General features: G+C 40.6%; 1 protein-coding gene across 2 annotated transcripts in view; it reads left to right on the top strand.

Moving 5' to 3' along the window:
- The window catches only part of NKD1 (NKD inhibitor of WNT signaling pathway 1), a 108,858-nt gene that overhangs the window by 62,222 nt on the left and 24,818 nt on the right, over positions 1–21,818 (top strand). For both annotated transcript variants that reach the window (XM_032121817.1, XM_032121816.1), the window contains exon 4: positions 7,711–7,768. In XM_032121817.1, coding sequence (XP_031977708.1) covers positions 7,711–7,768 — 58 coding nt within the window. The remainder of the gene's footprint in view (positions 1–7,710; positions 7,769–21,818) is intronic.

Here is a 21,818-nt window from a genome sequence, read left to right as displayed (position 1 = left end):
AGTAGTGTTAATGGAAGATGTCACTTTGCAAACACCTAGCAAGGGTTTATAAAAATCCATGAAATTCAGGATTAAAACATCATAAAAATAGTAAAGCTCTGTCTTGAAACTGGAATAATCTAAATAAAACTGTACCCTGCATTGATCTTCTGAGTATCTACAGGTCTTAACATACATTGGATAAAAGTTCCTAGTATTTTAAGCTATTATTTCTGGTCTTTTTTTCCTCTACAGACATATATATATATACAGAGGGTATAAATTGGTTTATATTTACAACCTTGCTTATCTTCCACAGCACATGTGAAGCCTATGATTCAAGTTAAATGAGCAGGCAGGTAGCCTTTGTTGGCTGCAGGTTGCAGTGACTGACAACTGAAGGAGGATGCTCGTTTGCCCCCTGTAGTAGTGATGACAAAGCTACTTGCAAAGAGCATGTTTCATTGTAGTCACTACCTGATTTCCACAGGCAGGAGAAAAGAATAGGTCAGAAATATGAAGAAAGGATTTGTGTTTCATCCTGTTGGAAAGCCTGGTGCACGTTTGATTTGGGCAGAAGAGGTTCAGCTGCGTGTTGGAAGCAACCTGGAACAAAAAGTACCATGTTTCCTTTCTTATTCAGGTGTTCACCACGAAGGCTTTTGTGCAAGTGTCCATCTGCTTTGCATGTTCATTTCCTCAACAGGCTCATGTTCATATTCCTATGAATGGCCTGCCCTTAAAAGTGTATCATACAACCACTGCTCCTGGTACCCACTTGGGGGCCTGTAACAGAGATAGAAAGGTATTGGGGATGTTTTCTGCCTCATAAGCCTCTAATAGTCCATGATCCTTTGTGACTGGAGTTTGAGTGGGGGTTTTTTTGGCCATTGTGTCTTTATCATCACAATATTTATCAGCATCTGGAATTGCTCTACAGATACCTTCTGTGAGATGAGACTGCAGGGGTGCCAATTCTGTCAAGCAGGTGGATACAGATGCATGATTTCCAACAGCGTTGCCATGTTATTATGGCTGGGAATTACTGCTCCCAGAGAACAGAGGCAGCCACACTGAAGGCATTTGTGTTTCATCATTTTATTTTTGAAGCTGGTAGGTTAGTGTGATCTTTATGCTAAGGTGCCAAGCAATGAATTTTGGTATCTGTGGTACTAGACCCATTGTGTCCTGCTCTCTCTGTTAGGAAGACCATAACTTTGGGCATAGAGGCCAACAAGGCAGATAAAGTAAAATCCTAAGCCACAGCAGTTAAACCCATCCAAGATCATCTATCACAGATCTTATAGGAAAAGTCTGTTTTCTTAAGAACTCTACCTGCTGTGATTATATTATGAAGAAATTTTATCTGAGAGAAGCTTCGATGCATGGCGGAGGAAGAAAAACCCTTCTGTAATGACAGAGCACAGGTTCTTATTTCAGAGAAAGAGAACACTGTAGAAGTTAAACTTGTTTCTTCTGCTGAACAATCTACTTTATCAGAATTGCAGTGTGTATTTTAATGTGGGTCTGAAAATTAGAGTCACCTTGACGTCTTCAAGTGTGAGTTGCTTCATGCATTTTCTACAGAATGTTGCATACTAGTGAAGTATCTTTATTATTAAATTATCCAGAATGGCAGACTTTAAAAAAGTGAGACCTCATGATTGCAGAAGAAAAAGGGAACTATGCTGTAGAAGAACAATATTAGGCTTAAAACAAGGCATAAATGTGTATTGCTCGATATTGTTTTTCTGTATGGTATATGCTTTAATTCTTACATATATTTTTGCCTGGTTTCAAGTTTCATTATAGTGAGGCTTATATAGTGTGGCTTATATAGTGAAGCTTATAGTGGCATATATACTTTTATCTGTGTAAGGCCCTGGGTTTATAGATTGCTTATGAACAGAGAAGCAAAGGAAGCTCTTCTCCTAAATAGAATACTGTAATAGAGGAGGTATGGTTTATTTGAAAAAGCTTGAGTGGCATCTCCAAGCATTTTTGAAAGAGAGTATTACAATGAAGTCTTCATTTCCAAATGCAGAGAGAGCCAGATGCATGCCCAAAGCACATTCTTCTCTTTTGCCTGTAAGTAGTGATTACACAAAATTGTGTGCCTAAGTGTCTACTTTCATTGTGTTTGACTGCATGGGTACCTGACTGCATGGAAGCTGCTGACCTGGCACAACGTCCTCTCCACGCATGTCTGACTATGAGCAGTTAATTTATTTATTTCCTTATTTATTTCATTGTCAAGTTTTAAGCCTGGCTAAAAACCTGTATTTAAAGAATGATGACCACCTCAGGACAACTGAGTATCTGCTTCCACTTACATTAGCCTAAAAGAAACTACACCATTTTTTGAGGCGTGAGTAGGCTTTCTAGTGCTGAAGCCTAGGCTTGAGCTGATCATAGTTACACATGGCCGTGTTTCTAGTCCATGGGAAATTTCAGATACCCAAAGGGGAACAAGGTTCCTTCCATTGACTGTTTTTCAAAAGTCTTTTTCTTCTTTCTCTTCAAGTCTAGACAAGACTGAAAAGAAAGCAAAACAATAATGACTGCTTTGGGATTTGGAGGGGTTTCCTGAAGCATCTTCAACAGATGAGGTTTCCGCAGTCCGCTAAGGACTTGCTACAGGAAAATCAGACTTACTTTGGAAACTTCTTTCCAGCACATAAGACTGAAACATTCAGAATGGCCTCTTGGTACCTGACGGGCCCTCAGTGATTTGGTTGAAAGGCCGAAGGGGATCCTCATTCTCTTGAGCCTCTATTTCTTGGGATTGTTTTTTCTACATCAAGAATTGAAGTTTGTGCATAGGTGGCACAGCATTCTTGTTGGCAGTGACTTTAAAACCATTTAAAATCTACACAAGACATTAGAATTACCACATATCTTGTCCCTTGCAGTCCTGTTGTGAAATGCATTTCTTCAACTTTGCTCATTCCAAAACTTTATTGCATCAATATGAGAATAAAGAAAGAAAACCCCATGTTTCAGTCAGATGGTTAAAAATAGGGAGGAAAGGTTTTTGGTTGATGATTTGTCTTCTGCATGTGTTGTGCAAAAAACCCCCAGTATGTATGATTCCTTGACAAAAACTTAATTAAACAGGAAATACGTGCATATGTTCTGCCAAAAATGTGGAAAATCCAGTATTTTAAGGCTAAATCAAAGGATTTTAATGAGGTATTTGAAGGAGAAAGGTAAATCAACTTGTTTCTACTTGAGAAGAGCAACACCTTTTAGAAAAATGTTAATTAATGCAATATTGACTTGAGATGTAATACAAGGAGTAGGGGGGCCCAAGCTTTAAAAATGTGCTTGTTATCATGATAACCCACTTAAATCAAAGGTTATTCTTTGAAATATCTAGTACATCTGTGGATGTATCTGTCTGTACTTAACACTGGAGCAAAACTGTATTGAGCACTGTGTTAGGTCAGGCACAGGCTGCTAAAATACACACTCTGGTTGCAATCAGTAGCTTCGGCTCTTGTGTGCCATAAATTTGCTGGATGGCATGGGAGGTGACATGGAAAGGCAGAGCCAGGACAGGGAGAGGGATAATACTGCAGAGCAAGGTTAGAGCAACTGGTGGATGTAGGGACTAGGAGGCAGGACTAGGAGATGTGACCACAAATACGCCTGTGCAGAGCCTGGAGGGTGAAATCAAGGAGCTTAACCTCAATGTAGAAGCAGAAAGGGAGCCAGCAAAGGTGATGAAGGCAGAATGAAGGGTGAGTGTTTGGATTGCAGCATTTTCAGATGGCTTGTGAGAAGGAAGTCAATAGCTGGAAGCCCCAGAGTGAGTGCCTGGCCTTTGTCTCCAGAGACTTGTATCAGTAAAAAGATTGCACAGGGCCATTAGGGCTGATGTTGAGGTTAAAAATTTAAAATTTCCATCGAGTCCGAATTCATTGATGTCTGATTGTGCAGTGAAGGTGGGAAGCGAGTGACGATTGCTGGACTTGTACCCGACTGAGTAGCAGCCCTGGGGCGTGGGAGCTTTTAAAGATTGTTTTTCCCCTCGTGTATGTATATACTCAGCAACATTTCTGAGGGAGCTGCACTAATTAACTCTTCTCCCACCCCCGCCCTCTCAAATCTGAGCTGAGTACAGCGGCACCTATCAGAGTTGGATGTATGGGACACGAGGTCCTTTCTGGCCAGGCCAGGCAGCTGTTCTGAGTTTTGAAGCACATGTTTGAGCCTGAATCTTAGTCATTCACTGTGATTTGTGTTGGTAGCTAACAGAGGCCAACTTATTTATCTGGGAAACTCCTGGTGAGGTAGAGACACTTACTCTGGATGGGTTCCTGTTCAGCAACCCATAGCAATGGCATGCTGGCATAATCCTTCTGTGTAAATGTTTCTTCTCTTTATTCTTTCAAGTGCTCACTGACCTCATTTATATAGTATTTCACAGGGTACATCTGGTTTTGGTTGTTTCATGACTCAGTGTTCCAGCTTGAAAACTCAGCGTTGTCATTTAAAACCTCGTGTCAGGACAGTGATATACAACTGCCTGTGACCCAAATGTCATTGCTGTTGCTCTTGGGCACTGGTCCTGCCGTGGCATGGGTGCTGAGGGCCCTGTGGCAGAGCCTGGCTGAATGCAGAGCTGCTCCTGGCTCGCTCATCCCCTCGAGCCGCTGTCCTCTTTGTGCTTAAACACACTGGTCCCCAGTGTCAAATACTCCTACCTGGCTGTAGTGTTTGCTTCCCACTAGAATTTCTTGAGCTGCAAGTTCTGTTTTACCCATTGACCCTTTTCTTTCACTCTAACCCACTTTATGAATTTGGGTTGCTGGGCGTAGATGCACTGTTCTATCCGCTTTAAGGCAATTTGTCTGGCTTACTGGGAGAATATTATGCAGGATGAGCTGCAGTCAGAGTTGTCTTCTCTGATGCTTGCTCAGCTTTTGTACTTTTCTGTTGTGTGAATTCACATACACTGCCCAGAAACCTTTTCTCGGGCACATGCATTTTGGTGTTTATTCAGGTTGCAACATCTATCTTGGTGGTGCTAAAAATATTCAAGTGACTCTCTTGCAGTTTTTTTGACAGAGAAGTTAATGATGATAAGATGAATGAGAGAGTACATATTTTTTCTCCTGCATTTTTTTTCCTGTAAAATCTCAAGAGTTGCCCACACCCTTTGCAGATACGTGTCTGTCTATCAAAGATGATACATGTCAGAATCTTCCACAGAGGAATCCCTTTGAATGGGAGCTGAGGAATTCTGCTTAAATGTGTCACTAAATGTTCAGACGATACTCTCATCAGTTTCAGGATGGATTGTCAATTTATGTGCTGTCTAACAGTTATATTATGGTTCAACACCATGAAAAACACTTTTTAGAATGTGTTAATTTAAAATAATTTGGTTTAAGGCAGAACACTTACTGGAAATGTGCTTGCATTAAGTCACTATTTTAACTTAAATAACTAGGAGCTAGAGAAGGAGTGAAACTAGACTGGAATATAAAACATATTTGCTTAAGACCCATGTAATGATTAAAAGTGAGGAAATAAGGAAGCTAGTGTAATGAATATTAATGCTTCACTCTGCTGTTTTACACTCTCTGTCTTCTACTGTTTTCCTTTAAGTTACTTGATAGTGCATTTTTAATCAACAAATGTATGCTTATTTCTAAGTGATGTCTTTTGACGTATGAAAAATCACAACAGTTAATGACTCATGAGTTTTGTAGAGCATGAGATTAATGACATCATTTTAACAGGCAGTGTTTGATACCCAGAGGCAGTGCTTGCTTAGCTAAAATTTTAGGAGGTGAAAGCTACCATCTAGATAGTATTCTCAGAGATACACCACAAGTACCTACCCATTTGCATATTTGCTGACCAGGTTAACAGAAAATATTTTTTTTTCCAAAGGGAGCAGGAATTCCAACACAAGAAAACCCCAAACGAAACAGGTAGTTAGTATTTAGCATTGTGGGAGAGCAGAGTCACTTCTATATATCATTATCTATGGGAGCAGGCAGAGGTGTGCTCTCACAGCTTCATGGAAAATTGTGACATAAGGGAATTTGGTCAAACAAAAGTATACTAACTTTTAGATGGTCTTGAGAAGATCATCATCTTGCAGCAATATGATGCATCATGCCAACATTTTATGTCTTCTTTTCATTCTCTATTTGTTCCTTCCATAATTTTTAACGTAATGATTGATATTAATCAGCATATGCCCAGAAAAAGAGACCTTTTTTACTGGAACAAAAGTAGCTTTTTGTGATTTTCTACCTGGAAAGATAAATCCAGAATGTCAGCTTTTATAGCAGTATTGTGCTGTGCTATATCCCAGCATTCCAGGCCAGTTTGCGAGCATTTCTCAGAGACATCTGTCATGCGAGGTCTAACTTTACTTCAGGGGATGTGATTGTGAAGAGACAGTATTTTCAGGGTTTCTGGGCTAAGTGTCCAGTAGTGTTAGTGCAATCTAATTTTTAACATGTTGTTTCAGAAATTGATACTGAAGAATTCCTAAGATATGCTTTTGTGGCTTAGTTACTCTGTTATAACTAATCTGAAAGAATAACATTTGGGCATGTCGAAGGTAAAGAACCTCTGTCATCTTTTTCAAGAAAAAGAGGTGAGCTGTCTTTACCATGATCAGATTCCTTAACAATAAAGGTAATTAATACAACCAGACATAATTTTCACCAGTTATTCCCTTATCCTTATCTCATACTAAAAGCTCTCCATGGTCAACTTCCAGCTCCCAGGTTGATGCTGAGAATGCTGGCTGTGAGTGCTTTTGCAGATGCAGCTGGAATGGCTGTGAGTGCAGCACACCGGTTTTTTAGGCCCATATCCTTCTTTGTCACCATAACTTTATCAGAGGCAGAGAGTGTTTGTGGAGAATCCAGGGAGCCAGTCTACAGTGTAAGGTCACTGACACTATGGTTCTCCTAAAGCTTTGGAATGACTGAGAGAAGGCAGGACATGAGGATAGCTGTCATTGCTTATGGTTTAGCTGGGGTGGGGTGATGGAGCTGAAAGGGTTTGCTAATAAGAGAGTAAGAATGCTCTTCAGAGTCTTTGTGACTGGGATTAGCTCCAAATCCCACTGATGCACTTTATAACTACTTCAGCACCACTGGAGAAATGTTTTTTGGATCTGAGATAAGTTTGTCTGCATATCTATGGCATCTGCTCCTGTGTTGTTCTATACATACTGAGGCTGGCAAAGTGTCATTAATTTCAGGACTGAAGGCTCAGGCAGCTTGTCAGAATCTGGTATCTGCTTTTCTTGGGTGACCTCTGGCATATGGAAGTTTTCTGTTTGTTGGTGGAACCAAGTGATAACATTCCTCTGCAGGCAGTGAATGGCTTATTTCTCCTTTATCATTTCCATTTGGAGTTTTTTTTAATCTTGCTTGTTTGAAAGAACATTGAAATACTAAATATTACTTTGTAAAATTATTTGAATATGAACTTTTTTTCTCTTTCCCCTCTATCGTCAATTCATCTTCACTAAATCTTTGTCCAGAAGTATGTCCAGAGCATTGTAAAATAGCACCAAATGCATTCACTACCACTGATAAGGTGATTGACTTCTTTCCTGGAAAACAGTTTCTGTGCTCTCATTCGTGTTTTAAATTAATTCTGGCAATAATAAGTAAATATTGTTAACACCTCAACACTTTGTGTATAGTGTATTTGTGGTTAATTTGTTTTGTTTTGTTTTGTTTTAAACAGGATTTATCTGGGGAAGGCTACAGAGACACTATTGGTGATGAACACTTTCATCTAGAAGGTAATTAAAGAACAAAAATTTTTGGTTAATATAAAGGGGTATTGGAGCAAGTTAGTGAATAAATCAGTGTGAGAATGCATATACTGAGAATGCAGTTCTTGATCTACTGATGTGTCATTTGCCTGAAAAAGCTGTTAAGAAGGAAATAGGGGATTATTTCTGTATCCACTACTACTAGTACTGAACAAAGTTACCCAGCTGAACCACAGGGACCAAGTGTTTTAATTAAAGGTCTCACCGTTTTCTCCAGGTACTTCTCTTGACACTGGTAGCAGTGGCAAATGTCGCTGTCCCTGGCAGAGGTGGCAAATGCAGTGAGTGAGACTGTTAACACTGGGTTATCTGAGACACTGCACTCCCTTCTGGGTTACACAAACCAGCCTTAGAAACTCCCACGTCAATTTCTAATAAGGACTAGAGATTCTTACTCAGCACATTTTTCTTGAATATGAATGGAACCATTATTGCCTCAGACAATTTCTCTTTCCACCTCTTCTCCTCGTCTATGATCAGTTGAGATGGAATCACTGTTGTGGTGGGAAGGACCTTTGGTGCCTGTGAGTATGGATGCTGTATTCTGCCAAGTGGGGGTTGTTGAATGGAGAAGATTAATTTGTTGCTCATTCCTTTCAAGGAAATGAGACTTCAGAAACTCTCCAGTATAACAAGCGGTTGCATGGGCTGTGTGCTAGATTTATATTATACACTAGTGGAAACAATATGCCCAATTTATTTAGAGCAATGAACCATGTCAAGTTTAATCTGGAAATTTCTATCCCTTTACAATCCAATCATTTGTTTCTGGTATTAGAAGCTTTTGTATAAACAGAACGTGAAAGATTCTCTATTAAGAATGTCTGCCTTTCAGTTCCTTACCTGTGCAATGTGTTAATATACCGTGATTCTCCAAGTTTCTCTCATCTCTGTAGTTTACAAAGACTGCATGTCTTGTATGTGCCATAACACAGGAACTCAATTTCAGTTGGTGCTTGTAGGCTACTGTTAATCACAAAGGCAAACTATACTTGCCATGATGGAGTCAGGGTTTGTTGAGTGGTTTTGTGTTTAACTTCACCACAGTTTTCCAATCTCATTTTAGTAGGACATAATGCTGGTAAAGGGTAGGATTTTAATTTTAGAATTATAGGAGAAACTGCTTCAGACAGGATATGAAATGTCAGCAAGGTGAATAATTTCATTTTCTTTGTCTCATTCTATCTTTCCTTGCCTCTAATTATTTCTTGCTTTGTTGTGTAGCATTATCTTGTATAGCAAACATAATGTTCAATATCTAATTTTCAAACTAGTCAGCAGCAATATTCTTTTTATTAGAGTATAAAACCTTTTAGGTAACTGTAATTTCAGTCTTTCAGCAGTTTCACATTATTACTTCCAATGAGTCCCATTTGTTATGAAGTAGATGAGTAGTGAAGACCAGATTTAGATACCAGCAGTGGTCCATCCTTTGTGTGCTGTCACCAGGGAAGAGCTGTTCTGTGGCATCCTTCCAGCTGGGTGGAAGATGACTGTTCCCACCCAGTGCTCAGGCAAATGGATGCAGGTTGTCAAAGCTTGCTCCTTGTCCCTTCTGCTCTCAGATCTCCAGGTTGTGCTTTCCATGCTGGGGACAGTGTTAAGCAGTTCCCCATTTCATTCAGATATTGAAAATCTTGCCATTCTCAGACAATACTACAAGCATGGTGTTAAAGCATCCTTTTTGTGTAACTTTATACTTTTTACTTGCATCATACTTTAATGATTGTGCTAGTACTAGCAAAAAATTGTGGTATTTGATAAAGTGAAGCTGAAACATGATTTGAGATCTTTGATCGGTCACAGCTTGAATTCTGTGTAGCTTAGGTACAAGATGGCAACTGTCGTACCTCTTCTCTGCATATAAATGTTTTTGTTGGAAAATGTAATTAATATTCTAGAACACAGATTAATCTTTCCATCTAAAATAGTTGTTCTGCCTTTATTTTGCTGCCTCATGATCTTTACATATGTACTGGTATAACACATGTGCTGCATGATTATATGCTCATGTGTCATAAGATAACATCAAAATCACCAACAGCTTCAGAGACAGGGATCTGTAACCCGGAAAATGGTTGATTAGACTCAGCTCAGAGAGGACATGAATGGCAAATACCATGCTCTACCAAATACCATGCATCAGTGAACTGTATTCTGCCTTCATAAATACATGGTAGGGATGAAACAGAAACATTTCTTAGATTTGCAAAAAAAGCATAGCAAGTTCATGCTACAGTTCTGATTTGGGCAGGGAACGTTAGAGCCTTTGCTCTCAGGAACTTTATTGGAGAATAAATCTGAGTTCTTTAGAAGACTCTCACTGAAAAGACAAAGTGGCAATAAGAGAAATAATTGAATTCTTTATTTTGTTTTACATAGCCAAGTTTATTACCTTTTTTTTCCTTCCCTCTCTTTTTTTCCCCCCCTCTTAGCTGTCTGAGCAGTACAGATAAAAAGAACTCTCTTTGCTGGATTTAACTTCTGTGTTGTTATGTAAAGCTTGATCAAATCCTTTCGTCTTAACAGACTTAACTGGCCAACAGCAAAAGGCTCGGGATTCTGGGATTAAGATTGTATTTGGTAAGAGGTCTGGTGCATTAGTGCTTTCTTTTGAACTATACAAAGAACAAAGTAAACATCAAAAGCATTAAGCCATGAGAGCGGATTGTTGACTCAATGTTGCTGCATGACAAGAGGTTAGAACTCAGTAGCGGCAACTCTGTTTATTGAGTGCTATGCAGAGAGAAACGGTTTGACCAGCATTGTCTATTATATCCACCACCTGCCTTTGATTTTGCTGCTGGGCAAGTCACTAAATTGAAATTTTTGGATTTTCTCTTATGTGGTCAGTGATTTCCTTAGATAAGAGACACCAATGGAAACCTCAGTCTCATACTACTATTACTCTGTTTTCCCTCTTCCTCTTTCATTAATAACACAGCAACTGGGCATGCTGGATATAGGTTCTGTAGTGGATTTATTTGCATCTTGCATTCCAAGTGATTTCCCACTGCATTTCAGAACCTTCCACTTGCCAGACTTGGAGTACTTGTGCAATCTGCTGTGGCTGTGTAGGAATGTTTTGTGCTCAAACTTCCTTGTCCCCCAGTTTCTGCACAGGAAGGACGTGCTTCAAAACCCTTCACATGTAGGGTAAAAGAGCTCCCATTTTATCTTCCTTGTCCCTAGCTAGAATAATGGGTTGCCAGAACCAACCAATGACTAGGGGTGGCTCTGGAAGAAGTCACAAAACCTAGCACAGACACCAGGAGATATTTTCCGTTTCATGTTGGTGAAGAAGCTAAAATGGCAGGCAGGAATTGAGTGCAGGATTGAACAGCAAGTCACTCTCCTGCCAGGAGACAAGCAGGTGGTTCAGAAAGATAGCTGCTATTTGTGTACTCAATAATAACATCCAAGTTCTCCCTCAACTCTTCTAGGCATAAGTAAGCTTCTAATGAATTGTTCGAGAGTCCTGCTCTTGTTTTTCTGAACCTTTTTCACCTCCTTTCCCTGGACTTTTTGGGATTTTTTTGCAGCTAAAGCTTGTAGACCAGGAGAGCTTTTTTGTCTTGACGACTCCACATCTTTCTGAAATGAAGTGGGGTTTCTCCATCTTGTCACTACTGCAACATTTAAAAACTTTTCAGAAAGTTTAGCTCAGGAAGGGACTCCTGATGTAGTCTTCTGATGCTGACTGATTATATAAAGGGGTGATTTCTTCCTTGTCCCAGGACAAGCTCTTTGGAGCCCTGTGGGATACAGCTGCTTTTTGGAGTTCACAGTGAAGTCCTGAGCTTCACCTTGATACCTAACCTATTGTCCCAATTATTTATGCAAAAATGTGATTTCTCATGTCACTGTTCTCTTGAAAAGTATGACCTAAGTATTTCTACTAATCAGAAATCTTGCATCTCTTGAGATCAGTCTAGTCCTGTGATGTCATGGTGATTCACTGTACCTGTCAGAGGAGCTGCCTCTTACACTGATAGCAATCTGTTCTCTGTTTCATTTGTCAGCCGAGGGTGATGTCTTGATTATTATTCTCTCAACAGAAGACTGGAGAAGATTCAAGCCTTCCTGGTGCCTTATCTGAACATGGTATCCAAAGTCCTGCTGAAAGCAGTGACAGAGCTTGGCCTGAATCAACAAGCCCAATTTTTTATATGTTTCCCAAGAGAGATGTAACTAAATCCCTAGATGTAAGATGTTCCCTGTTCTGGTAGCAGAAAGGACAAATTATTCAGGTCATCTTCTTGTCCATTAATATTAGAAAGCCCTCTAGCAGAGTTCAAAGCACATGTTGTTGCCGAAAAAAATCTAGCATATCTGTAAAAGAGCTACTTGTTGCACTTTTCACATATTTACAAGCCACTATGGAACTTTTAAACCTGCAATTAAGGCATTCTGTATTCAGCAAAGCAGAAAAGTAATTAACTATATTCTTAACATTGTTATATGTTTTTCAACTTTTTACTGGTGTGTGCAGTCTGTCCTTCACATCTTCATCCCCAGCATCCAGGAAAGCTGTGTTCAAGGGGGAGCTGAGGTGTGGTCAGCAGTGTTCCAGCATGAGGAGCTGTGTTGTTATTTTTGACTTTTATAAGAACTGATAAGCAAACAAGGAACCAATAGCGAAGAATGAACTGGTGGTTTAAGGCTGCTGGTCTTATGCCCAGCACTGACAGCCTGTCTGGACCACCCCAGCTGCATGTGCTTCTCCTTCCACACTGGTCCCAGACATCCCAGTGATGGGAGCACATTGGCTTCCAGGTGGATGCTTCTCTTTGCTGGGGCTGCAGCGGCAGGGGAGGCATGGGGGAGCGTCCTTCCCCACTGCACCCTGCAGCAGGGCTGCTCCTGTGTGAGATAACTCCCTTTCCTCTCTCTCTCCATTCAGGACAGATTCAACGAAGGCTTTAGTTCCTGGAGTTTTTCCTAAATTAGTAATTGGAAGAATATTTGTTGGGTTATCAGCTCAAAGGAAGGATGGTAAAATATGGTACTTCAGCCCAAATTGTTCATAAACTTGTCAGCAAAGGAAAACTTGAACAAGCATTTTAACTAGTTCTAGCTAACCTTCTACTCACCTGGGAGACACTTTTTACCATACTTTGTTAATCTCTTAAATCTAGTAGATTAATATATTGTTCTTGGCTGAGTTAAGTAATAAAAGGCAGTTATTTCAAATTGCATTTCTCTATCTAGTTAATGCTTTCAGTTATGATGGTTATTTATTTTCTAAAGCTTAAATAATTTTTTGTATTTTTATATACATGAAATTCTAGTGTATTTATAGAAAAGGCATAGATTGCATCTTGCACACAGGCAAATTTGCTCTATGTTGGCACCATTGTTATTACCTGTATAGTACTATTGATGCAGGCTTGGTGCTTTGCAGAGAATGATGGTCTCTTCTCTCTCAGGTTCTTAAACAAAATATCTGTTTATCCCTGACATTGCAAATAGAGTGTTAATAACTCTACCTTAGACATGCTCTTGTGATCAGCCTTCTGGAATGTTACATGGGAACTCTACATTTTAATGACTTGTTGCTAATCCTATGCACTTACCATAGATTTGCTATGCATGAGTATTGCTATGTGATCACCTCAGACTAGTGATCACTTGCTCACTGGCTGTATTTTTTTCAGCTCTCAAGAGGTTTCTGCTGTATCCTTTCCTACTACTCAATATGACATGAAACAACTCTGAAAAACGTCTTCAGGCACGGGGTGACCCACTGGCACCAGCCACCAGTATCTGACAAGCAGTGGGTCCCCGCTGAGGCTGGCAGCTGATAAGCTGGTAACTGTGGATTGGAAGGAGCAGTGAAGGACGTGGGGCTGTGGGGAGGAAGGAGCAGTAGAGAGTGCCAGGAGACAACTGCTTAGTTTGGCAGTTAGAATAAAAGTCACCAAAGAACATGAGACTGGTAGGATTAGCAGAAGTTTTCCTGTGGTTGTGCACAGATCCAGGAAATTATAAGAAGCAGGTAGGCTGCTTGCCATGAGTGGGAGGAAAATCTTACGGCATGAGGCACTTTAAAAAAAAAAATTAAAAAATATAAAATTGTACAAGTGTTTCTTAACATTAGCTGTTCCAGTTGAGGGGGGTTGGTATTTGGATCAGAAGCTTTTACTTCTAGAGCTGCTGTTTCAAGTGCAGCCAGGTTGGTAGTGATGAAAGACTGTTGCCATCCAACGGTTGCCCATGGCCTGTGTGTAATGAGTTAGTGGTCTCCAGGTGTTTCCAAATGAACCTTTACAGTGTGTCTAACAGCTCCCACCCATGCTGGCGAGCGGAGCACAGAAAGGCAGTGAAAAGTGGGCTGTTTGGACACCTCAGAAGGGTGAGTTTTCCTCCTCACACTGAGCTGCTGCTGTGTGGAGGGCATGTGCTCTCCTGCCCGCGTCCTGCGTGTTCCCTGCACAGTGTGTGTCACTCTCTTCAGCTGACACCCCACCAGCTCCTACTGGTGCTGCTTAGCAGGCTGTGATAGATGATGTGTTTTGTCTATGTTTTGAGAGTGTTTTGGGTTCTAATCCTCTGCATTAGACTGGGAAGATCATACCTGCTGTAAGTAGTAGTTTCACATTGATCTCTGTGTTCAGATCATTCTACACAGCTGGAAAGTTGTTATATTGAACACAAGCAAGTTGCATGTTGGTTCAGGAGCACCACAGCAAGGCTGAGACTGGAGCTTGGGATTTTCTAGAACCATGTCTGTTGCTTAGAATATGACAGAGAGTTACAAAGTACAGTACACAAGAAATTCTTCCAAACTTAAAAGTTGTCTATATTCTTAATGACGACCAAAGAAAGCCAAATGATAATAGGGAAATAAACAAGCGCCTCAAAAAAAGCAAAGAGTTGGTCCTTAATGAATATCTTAAATATGGAAAGCTTTAAAATAATATTATGTGCATGGTATTTATAATAATACTGGTTTTGCATGTTCTTTCCATCTACCTAAGACTGGCAACTTCTTTTTCCATGGAGAAGCTAATGCTCTTCCTGAGTGGTCATTTAAAAAATAATCAATTAACTATAAGAATATTCCTTTATTCTCAGCTCTGGAGTAGTCATGAACTAGTTTGCTAGGAGGCAAAAAGTCACCTCTTGAAAAATCTATGTCTACAGATCTCTCAAGCTGCTTCTCTCGTAGTATGTGAGAGCCAGACCATCAGGGTGCATGTGGGAAGCAGAAGAATCAAAGGCCAAAAGGGTGTAGCTCAGGGAGATCTCATCAAAGACAGGAGGGCTCTTGGATTTGCCTTTATCATCCCAAAGGTGAGCGAGGCATCATGGTGAGTCTTGGGCAGCTGATTGTCAGCACCCAACGGGTCGCTCATATCAGTGAGTGAAGCTCGAGGGAAGGTACCCTGTAGCAGGACTGAGACAGGGCTGAGAAATGGGTGCCAGGGATAAGAGGTTTGTGGTGTGTGCTTGTGGCTTGAAATGGCTGGGCCTCAGTTGTATGGGCTCACTGCTCATTTGGGCTGGGCTGGGTCACAGTCTCGCTGAGTGCAGAGCGAGGCAGGCTGTTCACAGCTCTGCTCCACCTGCCCACCCTGTGGGCACACCTGACAAACCCTGACCACCCCCCTGGGGGGCTGGGTCACCACTGCCCAGGGCTGTCCTGCTCTCCTGCCTTGGCACTGCTGGGTACGAGCTCAGGTGTGCCATGGCAAAGCGACGGACTTGGGTGTACCTGTGAGAGAGCTGATCCCGTGTCTATGGTCAGAGATAAAGCTGCATTACTGTACATGTGGAGCAGTACAATAATGTACTTGAACATCCACCATCAAGAACAAAGAATGAAATATGGGAACAAGTCAGGAGTTTGAAAACAATCTCTCTGGAAACATGATGAATACCAGTGGTTTCATTTATTTTGCTTAAACAAAGGTCCTTTTCTACTTTTAATTTCCCAGCAACGATTATTACCAGTTATTTTTCTTGTAGCTTTGACCACAGTTCATGGAGGTTTTATTAAACATGTTTTTGAAAAGTGAGTCAAAATGCCATTCTTCTCTGACTCTCTTGTGACTCTCTCTTTTCTTTTCTATTTTTTTTCCTATTCTTTTTTATCCGTGTGAAGCTAGTGCATATTTCCAGTCAAAGATTTTGAACTAGATAATACTCTCATGCTGGTGTTTGTAGAATTATTCCAGTTTTTTTTCCTTTATAATTGAAAGAATTTTGGTCTGTGGTATTTCAGAAGACAACATATTGTTTCAGATCGCTCACCTTTACATGAAACACTACACTCATTTTTAGCTCATTTTTAGAAACCTTGAATACTCCATTTAACAGGCAATATGTCCTGCTGCAACTCCCAAATATTCCCAATGTTGCAAGTTTTCTTGTGTTTCACTGACCTGTGACAGCACCAGGCAACTGAGCTTGAGTGCAGCCTTTGCTGGGGTTTTGGTAGCTTTCTGCAAAAGGTTTTTGTTTAGATCCCATGTTCTGCTAAGGCCCTTCTCTCCTGCCCACAGGGATTTCAAATCTTGGAGTGTCTTACGTGTGGACACACATTATGGCAGGATTAAATGGTTCTTGCATTTCTGGGACTGCATTTAGGAGCTGTTGTTTTATATAGATGGCCTGCCTGGTAGATGCAAAGTTAGAAGCCTGAATCTTGGGCTGGGTAAGTTTAGCTACAACAACTCGCAGAACCTTGCAAACACTCGAGTGTGTCGATGCAGAGCTGTGGAGGCAATTTCCATGACAAGCATGTTGCTTTGCCAGTTGCTGTTCCAAATTCAAAGTGTGTATCAGTCAGGGTGCTTTTGTGTGTTTCAACTCCACTTCTGCTGCAGTAGCTACAGAAACCCAAAGTTTTACCTCACCAGGCAGAACAAGTGCCCTTTGTTACCTAGACAGATTACAGGTTTTTCTAAAGTCTGCTCTTCATAAAAGCCCAGCTTGAACAGTGGAAATTCTGACTTGCCTCAGATACTGAGGAGACTTTTATAGTTTCAAGTAGCTCCAGGGTTATATTTTAAAAGTTGAATTTCATCACATGTTTCAAGTTTGGTGGAAAAAAAAAAAAAAGGCATGATATTTTTAGCAGAAAAAAGTCCCCCCACACCTTTTTTCTTAACAGATGTTTCATCTCAATCATATCCAAACCTCAAAGCACAAGTAGCAGTCAACCTTATTCTCCTGTGGAGAAAGAGATAAAATGTCATTTGTTTGGAAGACAAGCTTTTTTTTGTAACCACAACTAGTCTGTGAGTAAAAGCAAATAATAAATGCAGCACTCTGGGATTGTGGAAATGAACCTGAAGCAACATTTCTGCTCTTGAAAGAGCTTGGAGTCCAGCTGCTCTTGTAAGATGGAAAGTCCCAACCCCCCAAAAATACCGAAAACAAAATAAAACTTCTAGCAATCAGTTTTTTCTTGCTTTATAAATCTGATCCAGCAATCCAGGTCCTTTCACCAATAAAATACGTCATCCAGAGTTCTCAACTTTGTACCAAAAAGGATTTAAAACTGTAAAGGTAACAGAGAAAAAAGGAATAGTAGTTGTAAACCAAAATATCCAGAAGTAAGAGAGCCACTACCCAAGGAAATTTCAGAGGGCTCTGGAGGAGGGGAGAGCATTTCTGTGCCTGGCAGCCAGGGCTGCGCTCAGGGCTCAGTGCTGGCACAGGAGTTGCCGAGGGAAGCCAAGGCAGCCCTGCACTCTGTGCATGAAAGATATTTTTAGGAGGGAGTTATAGTCCATCCTAAGGATGTGGAGGCATAAAGCTGAAGTGTGGTGCTGCAGACCATTGTTTTGCTATTTCGAGGAGCCTTTAAAGAGAGCGGAGCCATCCAGGTGTGGCAGGACATTGTTGGCAAACTGGGGTTCGGACTAATCCACTCCCTGTGCTCCTGCAGGATGCCCTGGGAGCTGTCCTGTCCCAGGCACCTGTGCCCTGCAGGGACAGCTGCCCAGCCCCTCTAGCACATAGGTATTGCTGCCCAGATTTCAAAATGCTACATCTGAAGGTAAATTCACAATGACAGTGTCTAGGAGAATATTACAGGATCTTCCACCAAAGGGGTAGCTCAAAGTGGGAAGCTGAATCTTGAGTTGCTGTCTGGAGCAACAGGAAGGGCTGGCTCCTCCTGAAAGGGTGCTCCAAATCATGCTCCAAACCATCTCGTCTTCTGTGTTTGAGCAGTATGTGGGCTTCCATCTCTGGCTGAGGTCTTTAGGCTGTGCTAATTAACAATGGTGAGCAGATATCTGCCTTTGCTCTGTGGAAATTGTTTCTCTGATGAGATCCTGTGTATTCTCCAGATTTCAGGTGGTTGGGTCAAGCCCTGGTGAAATTTATTTCTCCGCATGTTTAGCAGTATGTGATGCATCACCTCAGTACCATTCCTCACCCATGCATTAATATGAAAAGGGAAAGGGATATGCACATGTATATGCTGGACTAATATTAATCACAATAATGCTTTTCTCTTGTTTTGTGGATCAGCCTCTATTCACCCCTCCCTCTCAGAATAATACGTAGGGCTGTGAGGATGGGAATACTGAACCTACTACTGAATATTTACTAAAGTGTTGTCAGATGTGTAACTAATTCATCACAGCCAAAATAATGTTACAGTATGGGTCGACAACGTTGCTCTCTATAAAAGTTTAGCTCTGAGAGGGTCAGAGTGACATTCATCCTCATGGGAAGCAATTCTGATTAATTTAATATTACAGGTCAGATACCTTTAGAGGCCCCATTATCACAGCAAAGGTGGTAGAAACACGATTTTCTTACTGAACTTCTAAGTTAGATGGGAGCAAGTTAATATCAAAGCCTACATTATTAATAACATCACCTACTCAGTCTTTGAATAAAGGGTTATGCAGGGGCTTCTTTTTCTTCCCCTGTGAATCTCAGGGGGAAAAAATCCAAAGAGACAAAGACAAAGAAAATTTAAGATAGAAAATCCTATGAGAACATGCATGTCTGCAACTTACACTGAGAATGAATTTTTAAAAAGCAAAATTGTTACCAGTTACTAACCAAAATCAGTGTAGGACCATCTTTAGAGGAGAGAGGTCTTTTTTCTTTTGTTTTAAGCTGCAAGTGATCAGTTGATGTCCCTATCTGTCCCTGTTCAGTAACAGAATTCAACACTTCACAGGCCCATTCAGAGCCCCAGGGACATACAATACTGTAAGAAAGTGGTGAGGGGTCCATATGACAGTGACAGTTTTCACTTAAGGAACACTTACCGATGTTAAATGGTGCAACAGATTGCATTCTGTTCATGAGGGTTTTGATATGGCCACTGATCAAACAAAAATCTTGCTTCTACAGGTATCATCCTGAACTATTCTGACCAAAACTTACGGAGATTCTTCCCTGTTTTCGTGTTCTCTTCTTTTTTTTTTTTTTCTTTTTTTTTTCTTTTTTTTTTTTTTAAGGTTGGGGTGGGGAATGAGAAATGATCTTCTTTGATCTCCAATGAGGAAGGAAAAAAAAAAGACTGTTCTGTTCAGGCTTTTGGCTAACACAACAAACAGTGTTTAAAATTTAACTTTGCTTAATTAATTAGTAATTCTGTTTAGTGCTGTCTGATCTTCATCCAAAAGGTATTTTGAAGCTTGAGAACTGAACATCAAAGTGTATTGGGTGAAGATGGTCAAGTAAGGCATTTAATCTGGCAGTTTCTGTTGATGAAATACAGCCAGTTGGGGAGCTAATTGGAAAAGGGAATCATAATCTGGCAAAATTCAGCAAACTCCCTCCCTTTAGCAAATTCACTCCAGAGAGAGTGTGAGAAATCTAGGTTTAGTGTTTAAGCATGTATGAGTTACACCCTAGCTAGCAGAGAGGGACCATTTGTCTTTTCTATCTGCATCTTTACTACACTTTTTTGCAAGGAAATAGTAAAAAATCCACCCCACTCTCCCCAGCATAACAGCCAAAAAAATCCCCAAACCACCAAACCAAAAAAGCTAGACCTAGATAGGAACCTGTGGTTCTGCATCAAAGCTTGGAAGTATTTCTACTTAGAAATGTCAAATTATTGGGATTGGCGAAAGGAATTGAACCTTTAAGGGAGGTGGTGTTGCACAGACCTGTGAGTTTGACTAAACTTTATTCAGGAGAGAAATTGTTTTCTGAGCGAATTTCAGTTTAGCTGTTCCTCAATGTCTTAGTGGTGTCTTATCAGTTAGAACCATGCCTGAATATTTAAAACATATTTTGGTCTTCTATTTTTGTTGGGTTTTGTATTTCTTTGGGTTGTTTTTTTTTTCTTTTTTTGCAAGCTGTCACAAGGTCTGAGTCACTGTCCCTCTGCTCTGTCTCCTCCTGGTCAGGTGCTGGCAGTAGGTCTTGTAACACTGTGACTCTTTTTTTCCCTATGGTGTGCAAATGAACCTTTAATTTGTGTTGTGACTGTCAACAAGAAACCATGAAAGAGAAAACATGAGTTCTCTCCATATTTTCAGGTTGAAATACCCATCCCAGATTGGTAGGAGGCACTACTAGTACAGCTTCCTCTAAATTGGTTTTGACTTGTCCCGCTGGATGTAAAATGGACAATTAATTTCCCTACAGTAAGTTTCAGAGAAGGCAGCTTGATCTTTGTTGTTTTGAAGGGTGTGTCTAATTCATCAGCTTCAGCTTTCAGACAGGGAAAGCTGAATACATGCTTTTGGCACTGACCCAGGACGAGCCTGTTTTTCTATGTGCTTGTTCTGGTGGCTGTGGAACAGGAATGTTCCTCCCTGATCCCCTTCTCCCTATGTTCATTTGCCACTGGAGAAGAGAGCAAAGTTATCTCCATCAGGGATATGTTTCAATCAGATCTGTGGAATAAAATAAAATGTGCTTAATGGGAGTGATGTTTCTTAAACCATGGCCTCCAGGAGAACTTAGAAGTGAAATCTGAATGTGAAAGTAATTGTTAATTAAAGGACGACTTCTTAATTTAGACTTTCAAACATGGTTGTTATTGTTCTAGTTGTTGCGCAGTCAGTGAGAAATGTCAGTTATGTTTGTCAAACCTGATTTGCAATGAAAAAAATGTTGGCAGAACCAGATAACTTAGACATCAGAGACCTCAGCTAAAACAATGAAATTAATTCTCTTTCTATCCCTTTGGTTCTCATAGTCTCCTAAGTTCTGCTGCATCTGCTAGATCTGTAAATTGGAAGGGAAACCCTTATCCTTTTATGTCCATAGGAATTTTACTACTGAGCTTGGCCTGCTCTTTGACACTCAATTCCACCAGTCAAATATTGCTGCTGGAGTTCAATTTGACCTGTTATAGAAGTGCTTATGACTTCACCTCCTTGTCTTAATAGATGATTTTTAAATTTTGCTTTTATCCTACTCCCCCACAAGTCTCAGGTTCTAGTGTGTGGTTTGTTGTTCCTTTCCCCACGTACAGATAATTCTGTCCCTTTGCTTCTGGTAGTAGTTTTAAAGAATTGCTGTGGAATCCAGTCCACCCAACATGAGAGGAAGGCTAATAATATTTCACTTCAAAGGTTTGGTTTCATGTGTGGCAGGTGCTGACTTTCATAGGTGGCATTTTTGTCAATTCTCCAGTTTTACCTTTACTCTGGTTTCTCTCAGTAATGACCCTGACATTAAGATAGGGTTAACATATCGCTGGTAATGTCCAGTCATAATTCACCACTGTGGAATTGCACAGCTTCTCCTGTAGTTCTGCTTTTTGAATTAAGGTGATGCAACAATCACATAGGTTTTGGAATGGCTGTCCTTCCAAAGAGGTTCTGAAGTTGTTTGTCTGTTTAGCCTGAGTTCTCCTAACTGCTATGCAAAATTTGGAGTTGGTAGCCCGGACTTGGACCTTCATCAGAGTTGCACCCTTTGATTCTGAGCTCAAGGTCTTGTTAATCCATCTGACTAAAATGCGAAGTACAGTTGAAAACTGGAGTGAAGCTGTCCTTGCTTTGAGACGGCAGATCATTTGACAAAGAGCATGGTCCTTTGCTGGAATGAACCTTTGAGAGATGTGGAATAACACGCC

The sequence above is a fragment of the Corvus moneduloides genome, chromosome 12 (assembly GCF_009650955.1).
Source record: "Corvus moneduloides isolate bCorMon1 chromosome 12, bCorMon1.pri, whole genome shotgun sequence".
Taxonomy (NCBI): domain Eukaryota; kingdom Metazoa; phylum Chordata; class Aves; order Passeriformes; family Corvidae; genus Corvus; species Corvus moneduloides.
This window is presented reverse-complemented; position numbering and strand designations above follow the sequence as displayed.